This window comes from Lissotriton vulgaris, chromosome 4_1 (genome assembly GCF_964263255.1).
Source record: "Lissotriton vulgaris chromosome 4_1, aLisVul1.2, whole genome shotgun sequence".
In the NCBI taxonomy this organism is placed as follows: Eukaryota; Metazoa; Chordata; class Amphibia; order Caudata; family Salamandridae; genus Lissotriton; species Lissotriton vulgaris.
The window spans coordinates 921435283-921458973 of NC_141691.1; the positions used below are offsets into that span (position 1 = coordinate 921435283).

General features: G+C 49.6%; 1 protein-coding gene across 1 annotated transcript in view; it reads left to right on the plus strand.

Moving 5' to 3' along the window:
- The window catches only part of SYCP2L (synaptonemal complex protein 2 like), a 1791741-nt gene that overhangs the window by 1657756 nt on the left and 110294 nt on the right, over positions 1-23691 (plus strand). Inside the window, exon 37 of the mRNA XM_086966882.1 lies at positions 14416-14474. Within this exon, the coding sequence (XP_086823008.1) occupies positions 14416-14474 (59 nt within the window). The remainder of the gene's footprint in view (positions 1-14415; positions 14475-23691) is intronic.

Sequence of the window (23691 nt, forward strand, 5' to 3'; positions counted from 1 at the left end):
TGTTTACACGAGAATTTGCAAGATTGGGTTACATCTCCATCCTGCCTACTACACTTGCACGCTTGTGCAAAACATTGGAGAGGTGCCGCTGCCCTGATCTTTTTATCATGCTGGAGGGACACCACCCTAGATACATGTCCAGATACCGCACATGACAGCCGGCATAGATAAGGCACCCACATGCCTAATGTCCTGGAATGTAAGCGGCCTAGGTGACAATATCAAGAGGAGAATGGTACTACAATATATCAAGAGAGATTCCCCCAACGTGGTCCTCCTCCAGGAGACGCCACTGGGGGGCACCACAAGTAAGCCCATGGATATATGGGGTTATAGAACGTTAGCTTATTCAGGATACACAACAGGCTCCAGAGGCTTGGCATACTAGTAAAAAGTTAATTGGCCTTAACCATCCATAATACCTGGGCGGATAAGAGTGAGCGATATGTGGGCCTCATTGGTATATCAGAGGGGGAAATTGTTAACATTCTTAGTGTCTATATCCTACCTAGACCTCTTGATACGCCACTGCCCAACTTACACTTGTTGTTACTTAGTTTCCCAGATGAGGAGCCATTTATGAGAGGGAGCTTCAACCTGACTCTTAATGATGATAGAGATCGATCGCTGGCCACCTCGACGAGTGTCATTGAACCGTAATTAATTGACGGATTTCATAAATACTATGGGTCTTGTGGACGAGTGGCACACTCTTAACCCTTCGATGCAGCACTTTGCCCCCACTTGGGGCACATGATAGCCTTTGAAGAAATGACTATGTGCGGGCTTTGGCTCATTGCCTTCCCCACTTTCACAAGGTACTTCACCTGGCTTGGAGATCTCTGATCATTCACCGCTTTGGGTGATTTATGGTCTTGGTTGTCCCGAGGACCAATGGGCGATAATGCTCAAACATGGTACCTTCAAATTCTTAGGGTGAGTAAGGGGCTTGTACATGCCACAGTACATATGTATCAACAAACTAAGCAACCGCAGACTCAGCCTATACATTGTGTGAAGCCTATAAAGCAGTAATAAAGGGACAGGGTCTCTCCTTAATCATAGGCCACAAAAGGGACAGAAGGGTAGGGTTAGAGGGTCTGGAAAGTGACATCTTACCATCAGAGAAACAACTGACGCTCCACAATCAGACTGACATCAAACACTAACTGGTGTTAAAGCAGCAAGAGTTTCGCAACATAGTGAAGAGGTGGCCAGGGCCAACCGACGGGTGGCCTTACACCGAGTTCATGAAGAGAGGGATACGGAGGGTAAGCTCCTTGTCTGGTTATATAGAAAGGAGAGGGCGGACCAATGAGTACTAAAGATTCTTTCTGGGGAGGAGGAATGTACAACTGAATTATTGGCGATAGCTGAAGACTTTGCCTCCTATCACTCTCAATCTCACACCAAGACAGCTGAAGAGACTTTGAATTACAGTGTGGTACCCGGCAGGGATGCCCACTATCCCACTCCTCATTGCCCTAATGCTGAAGCCACCAGCTGCTTGGGTACGAATAGATCCCCTGCTCAGAGGGCTCCATTGGAATAATTGGTTGGAGAATAGAATTTCTCTTATGCCATTGTCCTGTTGTACTTGGTGAACCCCAAATTCTCCTTAACTAGAATAATGCACAAACTCAACCTATTTGGCCGCTATTCTGGATACCTTATAAATTGGACAAAATCACGTATTTATGTATTTAATATACCAGCGCCCATGCAGCCCCAGGACTGTGAAGTCAAAGTGGTCACGGAGGACTTCAAATACCTTAGAATTTTTATCACTGCTGACCCAGACCTCTTCTATGAGAGAAACCTACTGCCACTGCTAGAAAGGTCAAAGAACAATGTACAACACTGGTGATCCCTACCCCTGTCCCTACTCAGGAGGGTAATGGTCTTCAAGATTATATCATTACCCTGCTTCCTATAATCACTCCACAATGCACCATACCCCATCCCAGTGACCAACTTCAAGACCCATAAACTCCACATTACATATGTTACTATGGAACGGGGTTATGGGCGTATAGTGCTTAGCAAGCTTATGAGGATATTATAGGATAGTGGAATAGCATTACCCAAAATACAAAAGTCCTACTGGGCAGCTCAGGTCCCAACTGTCAACCAGTGGGTATACCTTCAAGAGGATGAGCCATCGCTTCATATGGATCGCCTGACTGTGCAACCGAGAGGGTACCTGCATGCTCTATATTCTACTTCACAACACTTTACATTTCACCCAGCTACGGCTGTCACACTCTCGCACAATCATACTGCACTAGGAGAGCTGGGGTGGAGGAGTAGATTAACCCTATCTACGCCCCTATAAGATTCTTGGGTGCTGGGCACCCTAGGTACACTTCCGGGATTTGACAAGTGGGATCTCATTGGACTGTCCAATGTGGGTGATATCTGAAATAGACAATTAGTTATAAATTCCTTACTTTAGAATTACCCCCAGACATCAGACTGGATACAGAAAGTTTGTCGTCAGCAGTACCCCTGCACATCAAAAGGTGGTGTCGGTCAGCTCCTCGTTCGGCATTGGCGTCGTGGTCGCCGGGATGATGTCATGGTAGCTACTTAGACGCCGCCGTACCGTGCTGACGCCAGTTCTGTTCATTGTTTTCCATGCCAACCAGTGCAGATCCGGAGAGCGCTGTACCTCCAGTCACTTTTTGACGGACTCTTTGGTGACTTTTGTCAACACCGTTTTTGAATCTTCGACTCCTGGTGCATGTCATGGATGTCTGGATTCAAGGTTTGCTGCTCCTGCAGCTGGCTGATGTCGGTGATGGATCCGCAGCGCATGTGTCTGTTTTGCCTGGCACTCGACCATGATCCCAAGTTGTGCTCTGACTGTCAGAACATGAATCTGAAGTCTTTGCAGGAGTGTTCCTGAAAGCTTCTCGAGGCCCGACAGCGGCTTCACACCAATTGAGGTCCCGGTTACCTGGGAGGTCGAGGGGCTGGTCACGGAGCCACCACTACCAGTCTTCTTCAAAGTCTTCGCACTCCTCCGGTAAGTCGAAGCACAAGAAGAAGTCGAAGAAACATTGTTGCTCTTCGCCTTCTCCCTGTCGATCGGCCAATGCGACGAGGGATGCGGGTGGTACCCCTCCCGTGGCTCTGCGTGCAGAGCCCATGAGGTGGACTCTGAGCTTCCCTCCCTTTCCGGGACTCGCAGCGACCCCTGCCCAGCTTTGCTCCTTTTACGGAGCAATGCACGCCATCTTTTGGCAGCCCGACTCCGCTGGATCGCCTTTGGGCCCGCTCACTAGGCTGGGGGCCTGGGCCTTCCACGCCAGCAGCTCCAGCCCCGCAGGGTCCCCTTGGATTCAGGCCTGGATCCAGATTGGCAACAGTTGACCTGATTACACCTCCCCCAGCGCCGATTCCGTCAGTACCACATCCGCAGCCGATTTCGGATGTGTCCTCAGTCGGTGTCGACCCTGGCCTCCACCCTGAACTGGACGGGCGGAGGACGAGGAGGGCGAGGCGGACTGGAAGGGGTCTGTAGACCCTCTAACTGACCAGTTGGAGTATGACCCGGACTGGGGAGAGGACCTGGGGAAGCCAGTGGTCTATATACTTCCCCAGACCTTGGCATGCTGTCTCCTCCAACCGTGGCTATGGAGGAGGGAGCTTCTTACGCAGTGGTGTTGCGTATGGTGGCCGAGGCTCTCAACCTCGAGCTACCTACGGTGGCAGTCAGGACTAACCTCCTGACAGAGGTGCTGCAGCCGGCAGTGAGCTCTTCGGAGCCCCTGCTGCTGTTCAATGAAGCCCTAACTGACATCCTTTTGGGCACCTGGTCCAGGCCCAACACAGGGGCTCCTGTGGATGGGATGATTGCCCAACACCACCGCCCGGCCTCGGGTGACCCCACTTTCGTCTCCCAATACCCCACCCCTGCCCTGAGAGCTTGGTGGTCTAAGCCTCCATGTCCAAAGGCACCTTTCCTAATGCTCCACCTGATAGGGAATCCTAAAAGCTGGACCATCTTGGGAAGAAGATGTTTTCTTCCTCCAGCTTAGGACTGCAGTGGGTAAACATCGCATGTATGTTGGGCCAGTATGCCCACTCAGTGCGGGATACAGTGGCGCAGGTGCTGCCCTAGTGCCTGGAGGAGGCCCAGCTATACTCTCCCGTGGAGTTGCTGAAGGGTGAGACGCAACAAAGTTTACCATATGCTGTGGACTGGACAATGCCGATTTGCTAGGTAGGACAAATTCAATGTCGGTAGCCCTTCAACGCTATGCCTGGCTGAGATCAAGTGGCTTTTCTAGGGATGTCTAAACTACTCTTATGGACATGCCCTTTGATGGCCGTCGCCTGTTCGGCGATGTGGCAGACAGCATATTAGTGTTTTAAGGACTCACGGGCAACGGACAAGTCATTGGGCCTCTCCACCTCTCGCCTTGTGCAGTCTGCCTTTCGCCCCTTTCGCAGCAATAGAAGGGCTGCCGCAACATGGTCTACCCAGGGCCACTGGCCGGCACTGTTCAGCCCCTGCACGGCTGGGGACGTGGAACTCACCGTCGTGGGTCTGGGGGCCAGCGAGCAGGCCAGTCCACCACCGCCCCCTCTGCAGTAGCCTCCAAACCCTCATTGTCTGACCTTCCAGGGCCACCAGTCGCCAGTGGGCGGCAGGATTCGCCATCACCTCTCCCACTGGTGCAGCACCACGTCAGACAAGTGGGCTTTGCAGATAGTCCGAAGGGGCTATTCCCTCCCTTTCAAGATTTCCGCCCCCCCACCATGCCACCTCAGTACCATTGAATGTCCGAGGATCATCTGGCCCTTCTCCAAAAGGAAGTTATGGCTCTCTTGCCCAAGGGAGCCACTGAGCGAGTTCCTGCCCCAAAGTAGGACGGGATTGCTACATTCACTACTTTCTGGTGCCCAAAAAGGACAAAGGCATGAGTCCTATCTTGGATCTCAGGTACATCATCCGCTTCCTCCAGAAGGAGAAGTTCAAAATGTTGATGCTAACTCGGGTCCTGTCTGCCGTCGACCCTACAGACTGGATGGTAGCATTGGATTTGCAGGACTCCAATTTGCACATCCCCATCCTGCCGGCCCACCGGCGCTATTTGCGGGTCATGGTATGCCACAAGCACTTTCAACTTACTGTGCTCCCCTTTGGCCTTATCAGTGCCCTCGGCCAGAGGGTCTCGGGTGTTCACAAAGGTGATGGTGGTCGCAGCTTATCTGTGCAGATCAGGGGTTCCAGTCTTCTCCTATCTCAATGACTGGCTGTTGAAGACGGGTTCGCCCCAGGCTGTTGTCTCCCACCTCCAGACTTCAGCCGACCTTGTGCATTTGCTGGGGTTCTCCATCAACGTGCCAAAGTCGCACCTGACACCCTCTCAGAAGCCCCTCTTCATCGGAGCGGTTCTGGCTACAACATATTTTTGGGTCTATCCTCCCAAACAGCGAGTCCGGGATATTCGGGCTATGATTCCGATCTTTCAGCCTCTATCCTAGGTTTCAGTCAGGATGACCCTCCGGCTACTGGGCCTGATTGCCTCCTGCATCGTGCTGGTGGACAATGCCAGATGGCATATGTGGGCTCTGCAGTGGGACCTGAAGTTCCAGTAGGCACAACATCAGGGGAACCTGTCCAATTGCGTCCAGATCTCAGAGGGCACTGCACACCAATTGCATTGGTGGTTGACAAACCAGGATTGGGTCGATGGCAGATCCCTCTCCCTTCCCCAACCAATCACTTCTGGGATTTGGGGCGGGCGGCCACATGGGGGAGGTGGAGATCAGAGGTCTATGGTCTCCGGCGGAGTCCAGACTCCACATCAACTTTCTGGAGCTTCGGGCGATTTGTCTTGCATTCAAAGAATTCCTTTCCTCTGTCTAGGGAAGAGTAGTGCAGGTGTTCACAGACAACACCACTGCCATATGGTACTGCAACAAACAAGGCGGGTGGGGTCGTGGACCCTATGTCAAGAGGCCCACGGCCTCTGGACATGGCTGGAACGTCAGGGCATATCCCTGGTGATTCAACACCTGGCAGGTTTGCTGAACGCCAGGGCGGACCAACTCAGCCGCAAGTGCATGATGGATCACGAATGGTGTCTTCATTCGGAGGTGGTGCAAGGTCTCTTTCAACAGTGGGGAGAGCCTAGGTTAGATTTATTGGCCACGGAAGAGAATGCGCAATGTCAGCAATTCTGTGCGTTGGAATTTCCAAGGCGGCACTCGCTCAGCATTTCTTTTCGTCACGAGTGGAGTTACTGTCTTTTATACGCATTTCCACATAAACCACTTCTGCCCAGAGTGCTGATGAAGATCAGGCACTACCAAGCCCAAGTCATTCTTGTGGCTCCGGATTCAGCACGAAGAGTCTGGTATCCCGAGTAATTACACAAGGCCATCGATCCTCCAATCCGACTGCCACTTCGGGAGGATCTTCTGTCGCAGCAGCAGGGGACGGTCCTCTACCTGAACCTGTCCAGCCTCCACCTCCATGCGTGGAGATTGAGCGGCGATTGTTGATAGCCTTCGACCTTCCCTCCGAAGTCTGTGATGTTATCTTAGCGGTAAGCCTGGGCAAAGCACTACGCTACGCTTGCCTAGTTTGCGAAGTTTGCGCTAATTTTCAAGCACGTGTAGCGTAGTGCAGAGGTCATTTTTTGCTTGTTCGCGGTCCTCAATGTCAAGTTAGCGACTGCGAGCAAGCAAAATGACATCCCAGCAAGACATTTTACTTGTTTGCGATCAGCAACATCAATTTGCCGATCGCGAGCGTGGAAAATAAACCTCCCGGCAAGCTTCTCAACGCGGGGAGGTCAGGTTTCTCATTGAGAGTGATTAAGTATGTTCGCGATTGCTCGCGATGAGAAAATACCAGTCCGCGTTGAGAAAGCTGCTGCTCAAGTAGAAATCTACTTGAGCGGCAGAAAACGGCTGCTTGCACTGTGCAAGATGCAGTTTGCACTGATTGAACAGTGCGGACCGTGTACTGTGCAATCAGTGCGAACAGCATTTTGCACAGTGCACTACGCACTTCGTGTAGCTACGCATAGTGCTACATCGCAAACTACGCCCAGTGTTACGTAGCAGCCAGGCGTCCCTCCACTAAGACGGTATACGCCTGCAGATGGAACACATTTGTGGCATGGTGCACAGCAAAGGCTGTGGATCCCCTTTCCACCCCTCTTTTTGAGGTTATATTGTTCCTCCTTTCATTGGCCCGGCAGGGCTCTGCTCTGGGCACTCTAAAGAGCCACCTCTCAGCCATTTCAGCCTTTTTTAGGCTTCCTGATCAGCGATCTCTTTTCAAGTCCCCTGTTGTAAATTGCTTCCTTAAGGGCATTACTCATCTTTTTCCTCCTGCTCCCTTCATAATGCCCCAGTGGGACTTGAACTTTGTTCTTACACATCTTATGTGCGCTCCCTTTGAGCTGCTACATAACTGTCCTCCCAGGGTTCTGACTTTAAAAACTGCCTTTCTGGTGGCCATCACCTCTGCGCACAGGGTGAGTGAGCTCCAAGCTCTTCCTTCTAAACCTCATTTTCTGGCTGTTCATCCGGACAAGGTTGACCTTCAAACTCGTTCTTCCTTCCTTCCCAAAGTAGTTACTTCTTCCCACGTTGGTCAGAACATCACTTGACCCACCTTCTTTCCGCCTCCACATCCTTCCAAAGAAGAAGAGAGGCTCCAACGTCTGGATCCAAAATGTGTGCTTTCATTTTATTTGGATCGCACAAAGTAATTCCGAGTGGATGACCAGCTCTTTGAAGGCTATATGGGCACCAAAGAAGGTTGGGCCGTGCACACATGGACCATTTCTAGATGGGTTGTTTTGTGCATCAAAGCCTGCTATTCCTTGGCAAAGAGAAGCCTCCAGTGTGGTTACACCCCCATTCCACCGGGGCGACGGCAGCTACCACTGCTTTGGGATGTGGAGTTCCCCTTAATGACATCTGTCAGGCAGCTATGTGGACATCGCTGCACACGTTCACTAAACACTACTGTCTGTACAGCCAAGTCCAGAGAGACCGCTTCTTTGGTCGTTCTGTTCTCCTGGACTTTCTGGTGTGAACTCGGTTCACAGACCCACCTCCGGGGTTTGTTTTGCTGGGGTATTTATTCTAAGGTAAGGAATCTATAACTTATTGTCCCTTCAGATGAGCAAGTTATTTACCTTCAGTTACGATATATCTGTAAGAGACCTAGATTAGTTAGATTCCTTACCGGATACCTTATAGGGTTAAGGACTTCCTTTCAGGGCCCTGGTCTTGTGCACCAGTGGTCAGTGTCTTGTATGGCTCTGCGCTCCTGGCATGGAAAGTCGTGTACAGAATGGACATCAGAGCGTGAGGGCGGCACCTAAGTAGCCACCACAATGTAATCCTGAAGACCACGACGAAAGTGGAGCCAACCAAAGCCACCTTTCGACACACAGGGGTACTGATGACAAAAAACTTTCCAGATCCAGTCTGACGCCTGAGGATAATTCTAAGGTAAGGAATCTATAACTAATCTAGGTCTCTTACAGATCCTTCCTGAAGGTAAGTAACTTGTTTGTCTGGTCTCAGGGAGCAGTCATTCCTTTTGCTGACTAGCAGCAGGACTTCCAACTAGCTCCCTCTAAAATGTACTGATACTTCCAGTTTCGGTACGCTCTCCACACAGTACTACCTAAAGGTGAGAAACTGCCTGAGTCCTCCCCACTGGAGGATAGACTACTTGATGATCATATGGCACGTAAGGCAACATCCCTCATGTATCACAAAATGAATTATAACACCCCAGACACGCTCATGCAACTGTTTGAGAAGTGGGCTTTGGATTTTGGTGGAGTGGAGGATGATGAATGAGCTGAGGTCCTGGCCTGTCCAAGGGAAATAACGATCACGGTCGGATTCTGCTTGGTGCAGCTCAAAATACTGCATAGATCTATTTCTCCTGTATCCCATTAGTAAAAATGGGTAGCACAACTGCTGAGACCTTTCGCAGATGATGTGGCCAGAAAGGCTCCTTTTTTTCCATATTATATGGGAATACCCTGTCATAAATCACTATTGAGAAGCAGTAGTTAATTTTATGAACACCCTGTGAGATGGTGCTGTACCTCTCACAGCTAAATGGTGCTTGTCTAATTTTTGGGACAAATCGCATTTAAGCCTATGGACAGGACCCAGATGACTCCGGGCCTGGTGGTAGCCAAATGCAATACTGCCCGCCATTGGGGAGCAGAGATGGTGCCACACCTGAGAGACTGGAAGAACGACACAGACTTGAACATGATAGCTGAAAAAGTGGTTTAGAAGAATAGATGCTGTCCGAATAAATGAGTGAAAATATGGGGTAAATGAAATGACTATAAAGAGGGACTGTGTGTCTACCCTTCACTAGAAAATGTAATTGAGGCCCACCATTGAGCATGTGCCCCGATTGCTTACTGTTGAAGGTTGCTGGTAAGCATGGGCGAATTTTGTGAATTCGCGATCCGCGAATTTGTGGATTTGCGAATTCGCGATCCGCAAAATTCGCAAATTTGTGCGAATTTGCGGATTTTTGTTTTTTGCGTGTTCGCTGGGTTTTTTGCGTGTTCGCAGGGCTTTTTGCGTTACCCATGCAGTCGTTTATGGGAGAGGGAGAGAGAGATAGATAGATAGATAGAAAGAGAGAGAAAGAGAGGGAAAGAGAGGGGGAGTGAGAGAACGAGAGAAAGAAAGAGAGGCCGGATCTTTTAACGGCCAGATTCCTGAGTTGCCCCTACAGAACATACAGCTTTTTATTTTTAGCAAAATGCATATGAAAATTGTGCTGTAAAAGTCTCTTTTAGTTTAACCCCTCCTGACAACTCAAAATGGGTGTATTTGCCATCCTCTCCCTTCTTCCTGTTTTTTATATCTGTAAGTGCTTCCTGATGAGGTTTAATTCCTTGGACAGGTGCCTCGTTGCCTTCTTGTAACTATTCTCTGACCCTGCTTCAAGGGTCAGAGCAGGGTCAGAGAATAGTTGCAAGTAGGCAACGAGGCGCCAGGAAGCAATTAGCAGCAGGTGTCCAAGTTGAAGTTAATTTGTTTGTAACCCTTTTGTAAAAGGTTACAAAGAAATTAGGTTCAACTTTTGCACCTGCTGCTGTAACCCTTGCTTGGCTGAAAATTCGTCCTCGCTGATTCGCGGATTTTACCGCGATTTCGCGAGATTCGCGGATCGCGAAATCGCGGAAAATCCGCAAATTTGCCCGCGAAAGGGATTTTACGCCCACCTTTAGTTGCTGGATGAGGGGTGGGAATTTATCCAATGTGTACTGTAATCTATGGAGATATATCAATTAACAGCAATGATGCTACGTGATGTGTTGATCTATTCTTTTGGCTGAAATAATCAAATAAAAAAACATTTAAAGAGATGAATTGGCCTGCTTAATGAGATCACCAAGAGAGCAATTGATTCCTGAGAATGCTAGAATGAGCCAAGGAGATAATGACTTCCCAAACTGTGCTAAGGTTTTCCAGAACAGAGTCTGTAGTTATGAGCACTACCTAAATTCTAGCGTCTGGAAGGCTTGAACTTTCGTTGTCTATAAATTAAAGCACACGTCATTGTAAAAATAGACCCAATTAAAACTTCTGGGGATACTTTCAGTGGTTTAGTGGGAATAATCATTCTTTCTCCAATTATCTTTCCTGATTGTTGTACAAAATAAAATTGTAGCTGCTATTGATTTGAATGTCATCAGATGTCTTGGAGCAGCACTCTTTCGTCGATTGTTGAAAAGCAGTTTGCTTCTGTCCACTATGTAAGGAAAAGTTTCTAATTGTTCAGATACCACATATAAAGTGAAATTATCAACTGAGTGTTCGACCTGTCAGCCTAGGGGTGGTCTTCTCCCAAACATTTTGGCTTACTCTTCCATTTTTTGCTGATCTTGTTCCCGCTGTCCTTAGGACTACAATTGGATTTGTTTTCTGCCCTGATGAAGTCGTAAGGTCACGCCTGCATACAACTGAACATGTGTTGGCTAAAAAGAAGGGGCCAGTGGGCAGAAAATAAAATCCCCCAACATACTGTTTTTGATTATGATATGTTGCACCATTTGAATTGTTGGTAATGTCTTAAAACACGACAAACCTCTTGCCAGGCCTAAACCTTCCTTTCTAATATATGCAAATCACCCCCAGGCTAGGTCCTAAGCAGGCCATTGGGCAGGTTCCAGTGTATTAGAAAAGTTGGGCATGTAATTTTATGTTTTACATGTCCTGGTAGAAAAGACTCTTACATTCGTTTTTCACTACTGCAGGGCCTCTCCCATAGGATAGCATTGGGTTCACTTATTACATTTAATAAGAGATAACGTTTAATTGGGAGCAAGTAGAAATGTCTAGTTTGATGTCTTAAGAGTTGTAATTTAACACTTTCTTTAATGGTACAGAAGGATTTTAAGTCACAATTTTGAAAAAGCCACTATTTAGAAAGTTTACATTTTCCTATTCTGATCATTTGGTGTCTGCAGCCTGTATCTTGGGTCACATGATTAGTTGTAGCAGGGAGTTGTTTTTTGGGGGATTGCTTCCAAACAGACATGAAGGGGGAATAGTTTTGGCAGGATGGGCCATCTGTGACTTGATGGGGAGGGGGTGAAGCTGTCGCCTACCACACTTGCACAGCACAGAGACTCTGCCTGAGCACAGTCACAAAGGGGTTGACACTAATCTTTTGTGCCATAAGAAAATCTGGGGCCAGTGAGACTGGAAATTCAAAACACCTTTGGGGTGAAAACCTCCAGAACCTTCTCCACTTTTGAAGTGAGCACCAGATATTAATATTGAACCATCAGACCCAAATCGGCAGTACACCTCTGGACTTGTGGAAGACTCAAAAGGACTATTGTGGTGCTCTGCTGCAAGGAGGACTACTACTCTGCCGTCTTACTACCTGAGTGAAAAGGACCAGACTGTACCTAGAACTAGGTCCATTAAAGTGACTCCAAGGGCTAGTTGGCGGGCCTCCTGATCAGAGCGTCGGGACAGTAAAGGCTCCAACCACCTTGAACTCAGCACCTGGACTCTGCTGTTAGTCTTGCTCCCCAAGTGGGACCCCCCCACTCCTGTACTCTTGGAAGTGGGCCTAGAGTGCTCTACCAGCCCATCTGTGGTCCAAGCAGAACTGACTCTTTACCCCGCTGCATAATGAGGACACCCCCTGTAATCACAGCTGGGCAGCGCAGGACCATGAAATGCTCCTTTACCAGGATTTAAGTAAGGTACTGTGTTCAGCAGGCCTAACTTGGTTCCTGTATCGCGCTATATCATGGTTGGCCTGAACTTGTGACTTTGTCCCGGTTCGTTGCAACCTGATAACAGCAGTAGCTTTGTGCTTTTAGGCACTATTTTCACTTAAATCTTTAAAATTGCATATCTCCAGTTCTACTAATTGGATATTGTTTGTTTTGGTCTCAAATCATTAATTACATTTTACTCTATTTTTTTGTAAATTGGTGTGGCATTTTTCTTGTGTTGTGTTCTCACGTTATTATTGTTAGATGTGCTGCATAAATACTTTACACATTGCCTCTAAGTTAATCCTGACTTCTTTTGCGCCTAGCTATTGGATGGTTGAGCACAGGTTAATATGGGGTGTGCTTGTGACTTCACCCTGACGAGAACTGTGGTTGCTGCTTGAGTAGGGGTTCACCACCTTCAACCAGTAACCCAATTTCCTGCACTGTCTCTCGGGCTCAAATGCATAAAATAGCTCAAAACACGCTAAATGTAAAAAATAATTTATTTTGAAATTCACCATTGTCAAAATGTTTTGTCCAAGAGCACGACACTGTTCACATACCTTCAGTGAAACAGTTTGTTTGAGCTCCAGGATTAACGTGGCTCACCTTGACGAACAAAGTGAAACGCATACCATATATACAAATGTTTTAAGCTGAGATATTTGCTTGAATCACAGTGAAAGATTCAGTTTGAAAGGTGCCTGTGTGTGTGTGTGTGATATTAGACCTAGTTCTAATTGATCGAAACCTGCCATTAAGAGTGATGAGATACAGAAACTCCATACAGGATCTTGACAGGCTATGTCTCTGGAAGATGCCAAATGTCATTTGATATGTTGCTCCCTGGATAGGTCTGTCCTTTGCACAGAGGAGTGTGCCCTTTTTTAGCAGTTATCAAAGAAGTGCTCGTCTAATCATGATTTTTCCAAAAAAAAATTATTGCCAACATGTCCATGTCGTAATACAAAGGAGAAACTGCACTCCATGGCTGAAAAAAAGCAGAATTTGAAACACAAGCATCTCATTGTATAGTTACTTTAGATCCGTTTAAATCAGCAGTGCCTCACAGCATCTCTTCTTTAGGTCCAAAAAGGTACCATTAATTTCAGCCGGCCATCTTAGTGTTCTGTTTTTTCTAGTGAAATATCCAGTGGAAAAATCGGGTTTTAGAATTTGTAAATTAAAAAGCACTAGAAGTTGCCAAACTCTCTGAAAAGATTAAATCCATGCTAATTTATGAGAATTGCTGTGTTTTCTGGATTGGTCAAGGTGTCAGCACGTGTTTAAGAAACAACATTTCTCTGTGGGTGAAATAATGTTTTTAAAATTTAGCATGTGATCGCTGCAGACATAAGTGGGTCGAGTAACCCGCTCTTGGGGGAATTTTGAATGAAGATGTTGTATTAATAGATCAAAACAGCTCCAGGAATGTTGTGAAAGGTAATAAAAAAAAATCATACCCCTACCTCATTGCAAAACTAGTTGGCATGACCTTCCTTCGGTTAATTAATCCCTTTTGAATACATTGCAGGTGATTAAGAATACAGCAGCTCGCCTCGCTCTCAACATGCCTCCTAGAACCTCTTCTCAGCTACTGCTGAGGAAGCTGCATTGGCTTTCCATTCACCAGAGAATAAAGTTTAAGGTTTGCTGCTTAGCCCACAAAACTCTACATGTTGGTAGCCCTAGCTATCTAGCGGACAAATGTATGTTCTACAGCCCAGGCAGAACTCTCTGTTCTGAGAGAAAAGTTCTGCTGCTTGTCTCCCGCTATGGAAAACTTCGCACCACTGGGGGCAAAACTTTGCTTACTTAGCTCCGCAATCCTGGAACTCATTGCCAGTGGAGCTGCGAAAGTACACGAACCTTCTTCCCTTTAGGAAACTCCTAAAAACAGAACTCTTTGGTGACTGATCGCCCTGCCTTGGCATATTCGTCTCCTGCAGTGCGGAGATACCCCTTCAGGGGTGAATCCGGCGCTCTATAAATCCCATACAAATACAAATATTAAAAATGTGCAGGCTTTGGTTGAAATAGCATTTTCCATTCAAGTGTAATAGAAAGAAAACTTCCCTGTTTTTAATGTAAAACAAATTCAAAATATGGTATGTTTCTGTTCTTCATATATCTTCTTTGAACATTGTTTTAGGAGTTCTGGAAGCAGCAGTCGGAAAAATTGAATTCATTTTGCGACTCCCAGCATCAAAGGTAAACCTATTTTATAATTGAATTTCCTGGGCATAGAATTCACACTTTCCCAAATTTCGACAGTGAATTCGAAGTTGTTTTGACTTTAACTATATCTAGCAGTTATCTAGATTGGTTAAAACACATCTTATATTAAAATGTGCAAAAAATATAATTTGCAAACGTTCTAATGCGGGAGCAGCACAAAAATAAATTTGAGGTGTAGCGATACAAACATGTGTTTTATTCATCACAGTTGTCTGAGACGAAACTGTATTATGATATTTACCGACAAGATCGTCGTCAGATTTTAACTGCTGTAAAAGCTGTTAGCAAAAAGAGTGGGATGCGGAATTTGCATATCAGCAAAGTATACACATGTAAGGGAAAAAACTTATGTTTACGTACAAACATGCTTTAGAATGTAAATATTAGAATGCTGTAGAAAACTGTATTTTGCTGCATTTGTTGTGATCAGAACGTTCAAAGTTAAACAAGCAAATTCCTAATGGTGTGCAGTGGAAAGCAATGTGTTTCTAACCCATACTTCTCACCTTATAATACTCCCTAGGCGCAACACTACATTCTGGAAACTTTCTCCAAAGCAATGCTCTAGCACGCCTCACGGACTTTACACAGGTCCGGAAGTAATTTAGCAAACTGCACATAACCGCCACCCCTGTATGCTCAGGTCAGTACCTTTTTTTGCGGATTCCAGCATGGATTCGGAGCTCCACTCTCAACGTTTTAATTTTTTGTGTGACTATTTCTAAATCTATTTTACCAGTGTGCCTGTGAATGATGTCCCTACCCAAATCAATAGGTTTCAAGCCAATCTGCGACTGTAGAAATCAGATGTAGGTGATAAACCTGTATACGGTGTGTCTTTGGTATCTTTCCTTGGGCCACGACTGCCTGAGGACGCACGATAAGTGTGCCCTTATGCACCTAAATTCGACCATAGACCAGGAGGCAAAACTGTATGCTACTAAACACAAGAAGTAGTCCTGACCCGAGCATAAGTCCCAATCTAAGTCAAAGTTTGGGTCTCAGTCCTGAATACTTTCATACAACCGCTCAACTTCACGCTCTTAGTCTTCCGGTAAGTCCATTCACAAGCCTTTGAAAGCAATTTGTACTCAAACCCTTTGCATCTCTCAGACTCTAAAGAAAAGGCACAGGGGCAGTGCAATGTCATTCTCACCCCTATGAGCTCTCCAACCATGGAACAGATTCCTCTGCTGGTTCCGACGCCCCCCAAATTTCTGAGGCAGGTGTCCACCCCGCAGTAGATAGAGAACTTCAAAGAGGGCATACAGCAAATGGTCGGTGTGCTTCCAGTTCCATTTGGTACACCTTCAGACCCTACCTATCTCATGAGGATTCCTTCAGGTTATATCTAGCTGTTCCATCCCTAGCAATGTCTGACCACTTGGGACATGTTATTGGGCTCCTACGGATGCTGGTACAGACCTCTACTTTGGCTCTGAGATCCACACTGGTACTTGCTACACCATCACTGGTACCAGATGAGGATCCGATGTTGATGCCAATGTTGGACCCCAAAACGATTTCTGCTCAAGCCAGACTGATGTCAAGCTATGACATTCTAAATGGCAACTGGTCGTCATGGAACCTTAATCTAACCCAGTGCTTCCGCTACATCACACATACCAGCAGAGGGTCTTTTGGTGCTGACTCTGATCCTATACCAGAGCTGGGGTAACCACAGTAATCGAAATTCCAATGGGTCCAGCATCAAGGGAGTCTGAATTATGCCATCCATTTCTTGTAGAAGATGGCTTGAGATATGCAGTGGAAGGTGCTGAAACAATAACCTGAAGGCGGTTAGTAAGGTAGGCAGGAATACCAGAGTAAAGGGCATAAGAGTAGTCAAGGCGAGAAATTATAAGGGCCCTTGCCACCGACTCTTTAGCAGCTCTAGGTAGCAGGGGAAAAAACCTACGGAGAGACTTAAGAGTGCCAAGCAGTCGCATGTGAGTTTTTTAATATGCTCCGCAAATTTAGGATCTTCTCCGAACCAAACTCCCAGGTTCTTGGCTAGTTTGCCAGTCGCACTCGGGAAAGGAACATCCGGTGGCCATAAGGACTCTCTAAAATTGGGGCGGAACTGCCCATGAAGGAGGATTTCAGACTTGTTTTCATTACATTTTAATTGGGCCAAAGCAAGCCAGGAGAAAACTGAGGAGAGGCAATGCTGGACAGCCGATGTATCGAGATCTCTGCCACGCCAAGTAAACAACAGCTGCGTATCGTCGGCGTAGGCTATTATTTTTGCCCCCAGTTTCTCGGCCAGAAATACCAGGGGGGTCAGGTAAATGTTAAACAAAAATGGACTTAATGTAGACCCCTGAAGTACCCCTGTCGAGAGCAGTTTGGCCGAAGAAACATAAGGGGGCGTCCACACCTGCTGTGTTCGATTGGTCAAAAACTATGTCAGCCACTCTAGAGCAGACCCAGCAATGCCGATGGAAGCCAGTCGCGAGATCAGCTGTTGGTGAGGCACCGTATCGAAGGTGGCAGAGAGATCTAACATAATCAGAGCTGCTTTGCAGCCTCCGTCCAGGCACTCCCTTATAGCCTCGGAGATCTCATCCAAAGCGGACTCAGTGCTATAAGTAGCACGGAACCCAGACTGTGCAGGATGAAGTGCATGTGAATCTTCAACAAACGCATCCAGCTGGCGAAATGCTATTTTTTCAGTGACTTTGGCCAACACGGGAAGCAGAGGGATGGGATAATAGTTGGCCAGAGTATTGGAATTAAGCCCTGATTTCTTAAGAAGTTGCAGGAGTTTAGCCTGTTTCCAAGAGTCAGGGACAGTGGCCGTCCTAAACGAGAGGCCAATGATCACTGCAGCCTCGGAACAGACTACCTCAGCCACACCACCCAAAATGCGGGCCGGACAGGAATCAGTGGGGGAGCCGGATTTCATCGATTTAAGGACAGCTAAGGTAGTTGCCTCAGTAGGAGGAAAACAGGCATAAAAAGCAGGGGACATAGGGGGACAATGATCAAGGGGACACATAACCTGGTTACTCTGATCCGGGCATATCTTTTTACAATAGAAAAAATCTCCCTGCTATTGTTTTGCCCTAGAAATCCTGTCAGCACAAAATTCCTTCTTTGCTGTTTTTATAGCATCATAATAGACCCTCTGAGCGGCGCGCAGGGCCTCTTTGGCAGAAGGACAATATGCACATCTCCAACATCTCTCTAGCTTTTTACAGTCAATTTTTAATGCTTTCAGCGCCTGTGAAAACCAGAGCTTGGAAGGAGTAGCGCGCTTATCTGAAAGAAACAGGTTAGTATTAGATTCCTTACCTTAGAATATCCCCAGGCGTCAGACTGGATCCGGAAATTTTTGCATAGCTGTACCCTTGCGCATCGGTAGGCGTCGTCTGTGACTCCACGTCCGTCGTCGGCGTCGTGGGCACCGTGATGACGTCGTCAGAGTACTGAGACGCCGGCTCCGCGCGCTGACGTCAGTACTTCTTTTTTCCGCGCCAGCAGCGCAGATCCGGAAAAAGTGGTACCTTAGTCACTTTTTGACTAAACTTTTTTGTGATCTCTTTAATCCTTTTTCGAGTCTTCGACTCCGAACGGTGTAGGTAGGGATGCCAGGTTTCAAGCCCTGTGAGGACTGCGACCGACTGATGTCGGTCACCGACCCTCAATGCCGGTGTCTTCACTGTCTCGGCGTCGACCACGACGACAAGGCCTGCCCCGACTGCCGAGCCCTGACTTTGCAAGCGGCTCGAGCTCCGGCAGTCGGCCCGTGCCGCGAGAGGTCCGGGTCCGGACAGAGGTCGAGGGACGGGTCGCGGGGTCGGAGCCATCATAGCTCCGAGAGTTGACATCACTCGTCAGGCTCGAAGTCGTCCGGTAAGCACAAGAAGTCGAAGAGGCGTCATTGCTCTTCCGACTCCCCCCAGATGCTCGCGCGACGCGGCCGGGGGTTCAGGTGACACCACCCACGCTACTCCAACAGAGTCACGGGCGGTCGTCGCAACCTGCCCCATACCCTCCAGTCCCTGGGCAGCAAGTGACGACGGAGGAGGTCGAGCACTTCCTTGTGGCCATGAGGTCCCTCTCTCCTCCGACGGGCTCCGCGGTGCCTTCGGGCCCAGCGGACCCGTCTGGTGGCCCTAGCGGATCGGGTGCTTCGGCCCGACGCCGGCGGGTTCTTTGGCCCGACGCCGCAGGGCCCCGCTGGATCCGCTTCCGGGTCATCGCCGGTTGACCTAACGACCTCACAGCGCCGGTCCCTAGGGTGTAACCTCCGGCGCCATCCCCGATACCTCCCTCGATCCAGTTCCGGCTGGGCGCCGCTTTTGACGCCACTTGGAGAGTTTTACTTCAATGAACCGGCCCCATCTTTTGACAACCCTGAATTTCAGGTCGTGGGTGATGAGGAGTATTGGGAGGGGTCTGAGGACCCTCTGACACGTCAGTGTCAGTCCCAAGAGGACTGGACAGGTGAACTTGGGGATGCCAGTAGTCTGGACACTTTGCCAGACGCTGGTTTTGTCTCACACCCTACCGTGGTGTTGAGGCGGGCGGCCAAGGCTTTGGGCCTTGAGCTCCTCGTCGCAGCCGTGAGGACTAACCTCCTCACTGAGGTCCTTAAACGGCAGTCAAGCTCAGCCGAGCCTCTGCTGCCGTTTAATGAGGCCTTGACTAACGTTCTTTTGGGCACTTGGTCCAGGCCTGCTACAGGTGCGCCTGTAGATAGGAACGTGGCCAGATGCCACCGCCCGGCCCCGTGCGACCCTTGTTTCCTGTGCACCCATCCCACCCCCGAGAGCCTGGTGACGCAGGCCTCCAACTCCCAGACCGCATTCCCGTCAGCTCTGCCCGATCGGGAATCCAATAGGTATGAGCAATACAGCAAGAAGGTATTCTCCACCCTCAGTTTTGGACTGCGGTCTTCCAACACCGCATGCCTCTTGGGCCGCTACACCCACTCTCTGTGGGACACGGTCGCAGACGTGCTGCGTTAATGCCCGGCGGGGGTCAAGGCTAAACTCACCCAAGCACTTGTGGAGGGTCCAGATGCAGCACGCTATTCCATCTGGTGTGGGCTGGATACCACCGACTCACTGGGCAGAGCGATGGCAATGACGGTGGCGATTCGTCGCCACGCCTGGTTGAGGTCCGCCAACTTTTCGGCCGATGTCCAGAATACCCTCATGGACATGCCGTTTGATGGCCGTCGCCTGTTTGGCGACAAGGCAGACCATGCGCTTGAGCGCTTTAAAGACTCCAGGGCTACGGCCAAGTCCTTGGGCCTCTCGGCCCAGCGCAAGCAATCGGGTGCCTTTCGCTCCTTTCGTTGCCAAGGAAGGGGCGCCCCCACACGTGCTGCCAGCCACGCACCGCAGACTAATTATCAACGTGGTGGCGGCCGTGAAAACCGCTGTGGCGGCGGTTGGAGACAACGGCGAGGCCAGTCCACACTTACCCCTGCAGCATCCGCCCAAAACCCTCCTAGTCCGTGCTTTCAGGCCCATGTGACGCCAGTGGGGGGCAGGGTTCACCATCACCACTTCCACTGGCGCACTGTCACATCGGACAGCTGGGTGCTGCAAATCGTCCGAAGGGGCTACTCCCTCCCCTTCAAGACGATCCTTCCAGCCATGCCACCGCGATTCCACCGCGTGTCGGGGGATCATTTGCGACTTCTGCAGGAGGAAGTTACGGCCCTCTTGGCCAAAGGGGCCATCAAGCGCGTTTCTGGGCCAGAAGTAGGGTGTGGTTGCTACTCCCACTACTTTCTGGTACCCAAGAAGGGCAAAGGGGGCCTGCGCCCTATCTTGGATCTACGGAACGTCAATGGCTTCCTCCGGAAGGAGACGTTCAAAATGCTGACACTGGCTCAGGACTTGGCTGCCCTGCACCCAGGAGACTGGATGGTAGCGTTATACTTGCAGGACGCTCATTTCCACATCCCCGTCCTGCCGGCCCACTGGCGCTATCTGCGGTTCACGGTGGGCCACGAGCACTTTCAGTGTACCGTGCTCCCCTTCGGCCTTACCAGCGCACCACGGGTGTTCACGAAGGTGATGGCGGTGGTCGCAGCTCATCTGCGCAGGTTAGGGGTTTCAGTCTTCCCCTACCTCGACAACTGGTTGTTGAAGGTGGGCTTGCCCCAGACAGTCGTCAGCCACCTCCAGATGACGGCAGACCTCCTGCACCTGCTGGGGTTCTCCATCAATGTGCCGAAGTCACACCTGTGTCCCTCTCAAAAGCTCCTCTTCATCGGAGCGGTTCTCGACTTGGTGCAGTTTCGGGTTTATCCTTCCGAGCAGCGGGTTTGGGATATTCAGGCTCTGATTCCGGTCTTTCAGCCTTTATCCCGAGTCTCGGTCAGGTTGACGCTGCGGCTTCTGGGGCTGATGGCCTCCTGCATCCTTCTGGTGCATCACTCCCGATGGCAGATGTGGGTTCTGCAGTGGGACCTGAAGTTTCAGTGGGCCCAGCATCAGGGCAACCTGTCCGACCATGTCCTGATCTTGGAGGCACTGCAAGACAGCTGCAGTGGTGGCTCACGGACCGCGATTGTGTCAGCGGCAGATCCCTCTCCCTACCCCAACCGGAGCATGTAGTTGTGACGGACGCGTCCCTCCAGGGCTGGGGAGGCAACATGGGAGAGGCGGAGATCAGAGGCCTCTGGTCTCTGGCGGAGTCCCGGCTCCATATCAACCTTTTGGAGCTGCTGGCGATTCGTCTTGCACTGAAGGCATTCCTCCCCTCTGTCCGGGGGAGTGTAGTGCAGGTGTTCACAGACCACACCACCGCCATGTGGTACTGCAACAAACAGGGCGGGGTGGGGTTGTGAACCCTCTGCCAGGAGGCTCTGTGCCTTTGGCAGTGGCTGGAACATCAGGGCGTGACCCTGGTGGTTCATCACCTGGCAGATTCTCTGAATGCCAGGGCGGACGAACTAAGCCGCCGGTGCATGATGGATCACGAATGGCGTTTGAACTCGGACGTGGCACAAGGTCTCTTTCTGCAGTGGGGAGAGCCTTGGTTAGATCTATTCGCCACAGGAGAGAACGCGAAATGTCATCAGTTCTGCGCGTTGGAATTTCCAAGGCGGCACTCGCTCGGAGACGCTTTTCGTCGCGAGTGGAGTTGCGGTCTGGTGTACGCCTTTCCGCCTATACCACTTCTGCCCAGAGTGCTGAAGAAGATCAAACGCGACCGGGCCCAAGTCATGCTTGTGGCTCTGGACTGGGCACAAAGGTACTGGTATCCCGAGCTACTCAGTATGTTAGTCGATCCCCCGGTTTGTCTGCCTCTTCAGGAGGACCTTCTGTCACAGCAGCAAGGGACGGTCCTCCACCCGAACCTGTCCAGTCTCCTCCTCCATGCTTGGAGATTGAGCGGCGACAGTTGAGGCCATTTGACTTGCCTCCTTAAGTATGTAATATCATTCTGGCAGCCAGGCGTCCCTCCACAAAGTTGGTATACGCCTGCAGGTGGAACAGATTTGTGGCATGGTGCACAGCAAAGGCTGTGGATCCTCTCTCTGCCCCTCTTTCTGTCTTTCTTCACTTCCTTCTTTCTCTTGCCCAGCAGGGCTCTGCTCTGGGCACTATCAAGGGCTACCTTTCTTCCCTTTCAGCCTTTCTAAGACTGCCTGATCAACCATCTTTGTTCAAGTCCCCTATTGTAACTCGTTTTCTGAAGTGAGACTTGAACCTGGTTCTTACTTATCTGATGTGCGCTCCCTTTGAGACACTTCACAACTGTCCTATCCGCCTTCTTACTCTGAAGACTGCTTGCCTGGTTGCCATCACCTCTGCCAGGAGAGTGAGTGAGCTCCAGGCTCTTTCATCCAAACCTCTTTTTCTTTCTGTCCATCCGGACAAGGTTGTGTTGCGGACTAGACCTTCTTTCCTGCCCAAGGTTGTCACAGCCTTCCACATCGGGCAGTTTATCACCCTGCCCACCTTCTTTCCGCCTCCGCATCCCTCTAAAGAGGAAGAGCGGCTCCACCGTCTGGACCCAAAACATGCGCTCTTTCTATTTGGATCGCACACGCCAGTTCCGGGTGGATGACCAACTCTTTGTTGGTTGCGTGGGCGCTAAGAAGGGACGGGCGGTGCACAAATGGACCATCTCTCGGTGGGTCGTCTTGTGTATCAAGGCATGCTACTCCTTGGCTAAGAAGGTGCCTCCTGTTGGGCTGAGAGCCCATTCCACTCGGGCCATGGCGGTTACTACTGCCCTGGGCCGGGGAGTCCCCTTGCAGGACATCTGTCAGGCAGCTACGTGGGCATCGTGGCACACGTTTGCAAGACACTACTGCCTAGACAGCCAAGTCTGGAGGGATGGCTTCATTGGCCGTTCCGTCCTCCAGGACTTTCTGGTGTGATTATTGGTTTGCAGACCCACCACCGGGGTTGGTATTTCTGGGGTATCTATTCTAAGGTAAGGAATCTAATACTAACCTGTTTCTTTCAGATGAACAAGTTACTTCCCTTCGGTAACGATATATCTGTAAGAAACAGTAGTTAGTATTAGATTCCTTACCGCCCCACCCATCCTCCCCGTTCTGCGAACCGATATCTAGGGTTAAGGTCATCCCCTTTCGGGCCCTAGTTTCAATAGCACCAGTGGTGGTTTTTAACATGGCTCTGCGTTTCTGGCGCAGAAAAGCTGTGTCTAAGAACTGACATCAGCGCGCGGAGGCGGCGTCTAAGTACTCCGAAGACGTCATCACGGCGCCCACGACGCCGACGACGGACGCGGAGCCACAGATGACGCCTACCGACGCGCAAGGGTACTGCTACGCAAACATTTCTGGATCCAGTCTGATGCCTGGGGATATTCTAAGGTAAGTAATCTAATACTAACTACTGTTTCTTACAGATATATCGTTACCGAAGGTAAGTAACTTGTTTCTTAGGGCCAGAGCCCTGTTTGGCTGAGGCCTGCACCCCCGAACTAATCCAGGTGCAGGCCTCAGGTGTCAAATTGCTGTACAGCATCTCTAAGCTCGGGGCCAAGCACAGGTCGCTCTGCTGAAGAACATTGGACAAGGCTGACACGTTAATCTTTTGATGGGAAGTAAGTGGGAGGGTCAGAGAGGAAAAATTGATCAGAGGCCACAAGAACCTAATGAGTTTATGGTCCGACCATGAAAGAATTAGGGGGTCAGACGTGGTCAAGGCAAAATTGGAACAGATTAAGTCTAAAAGATGACCAC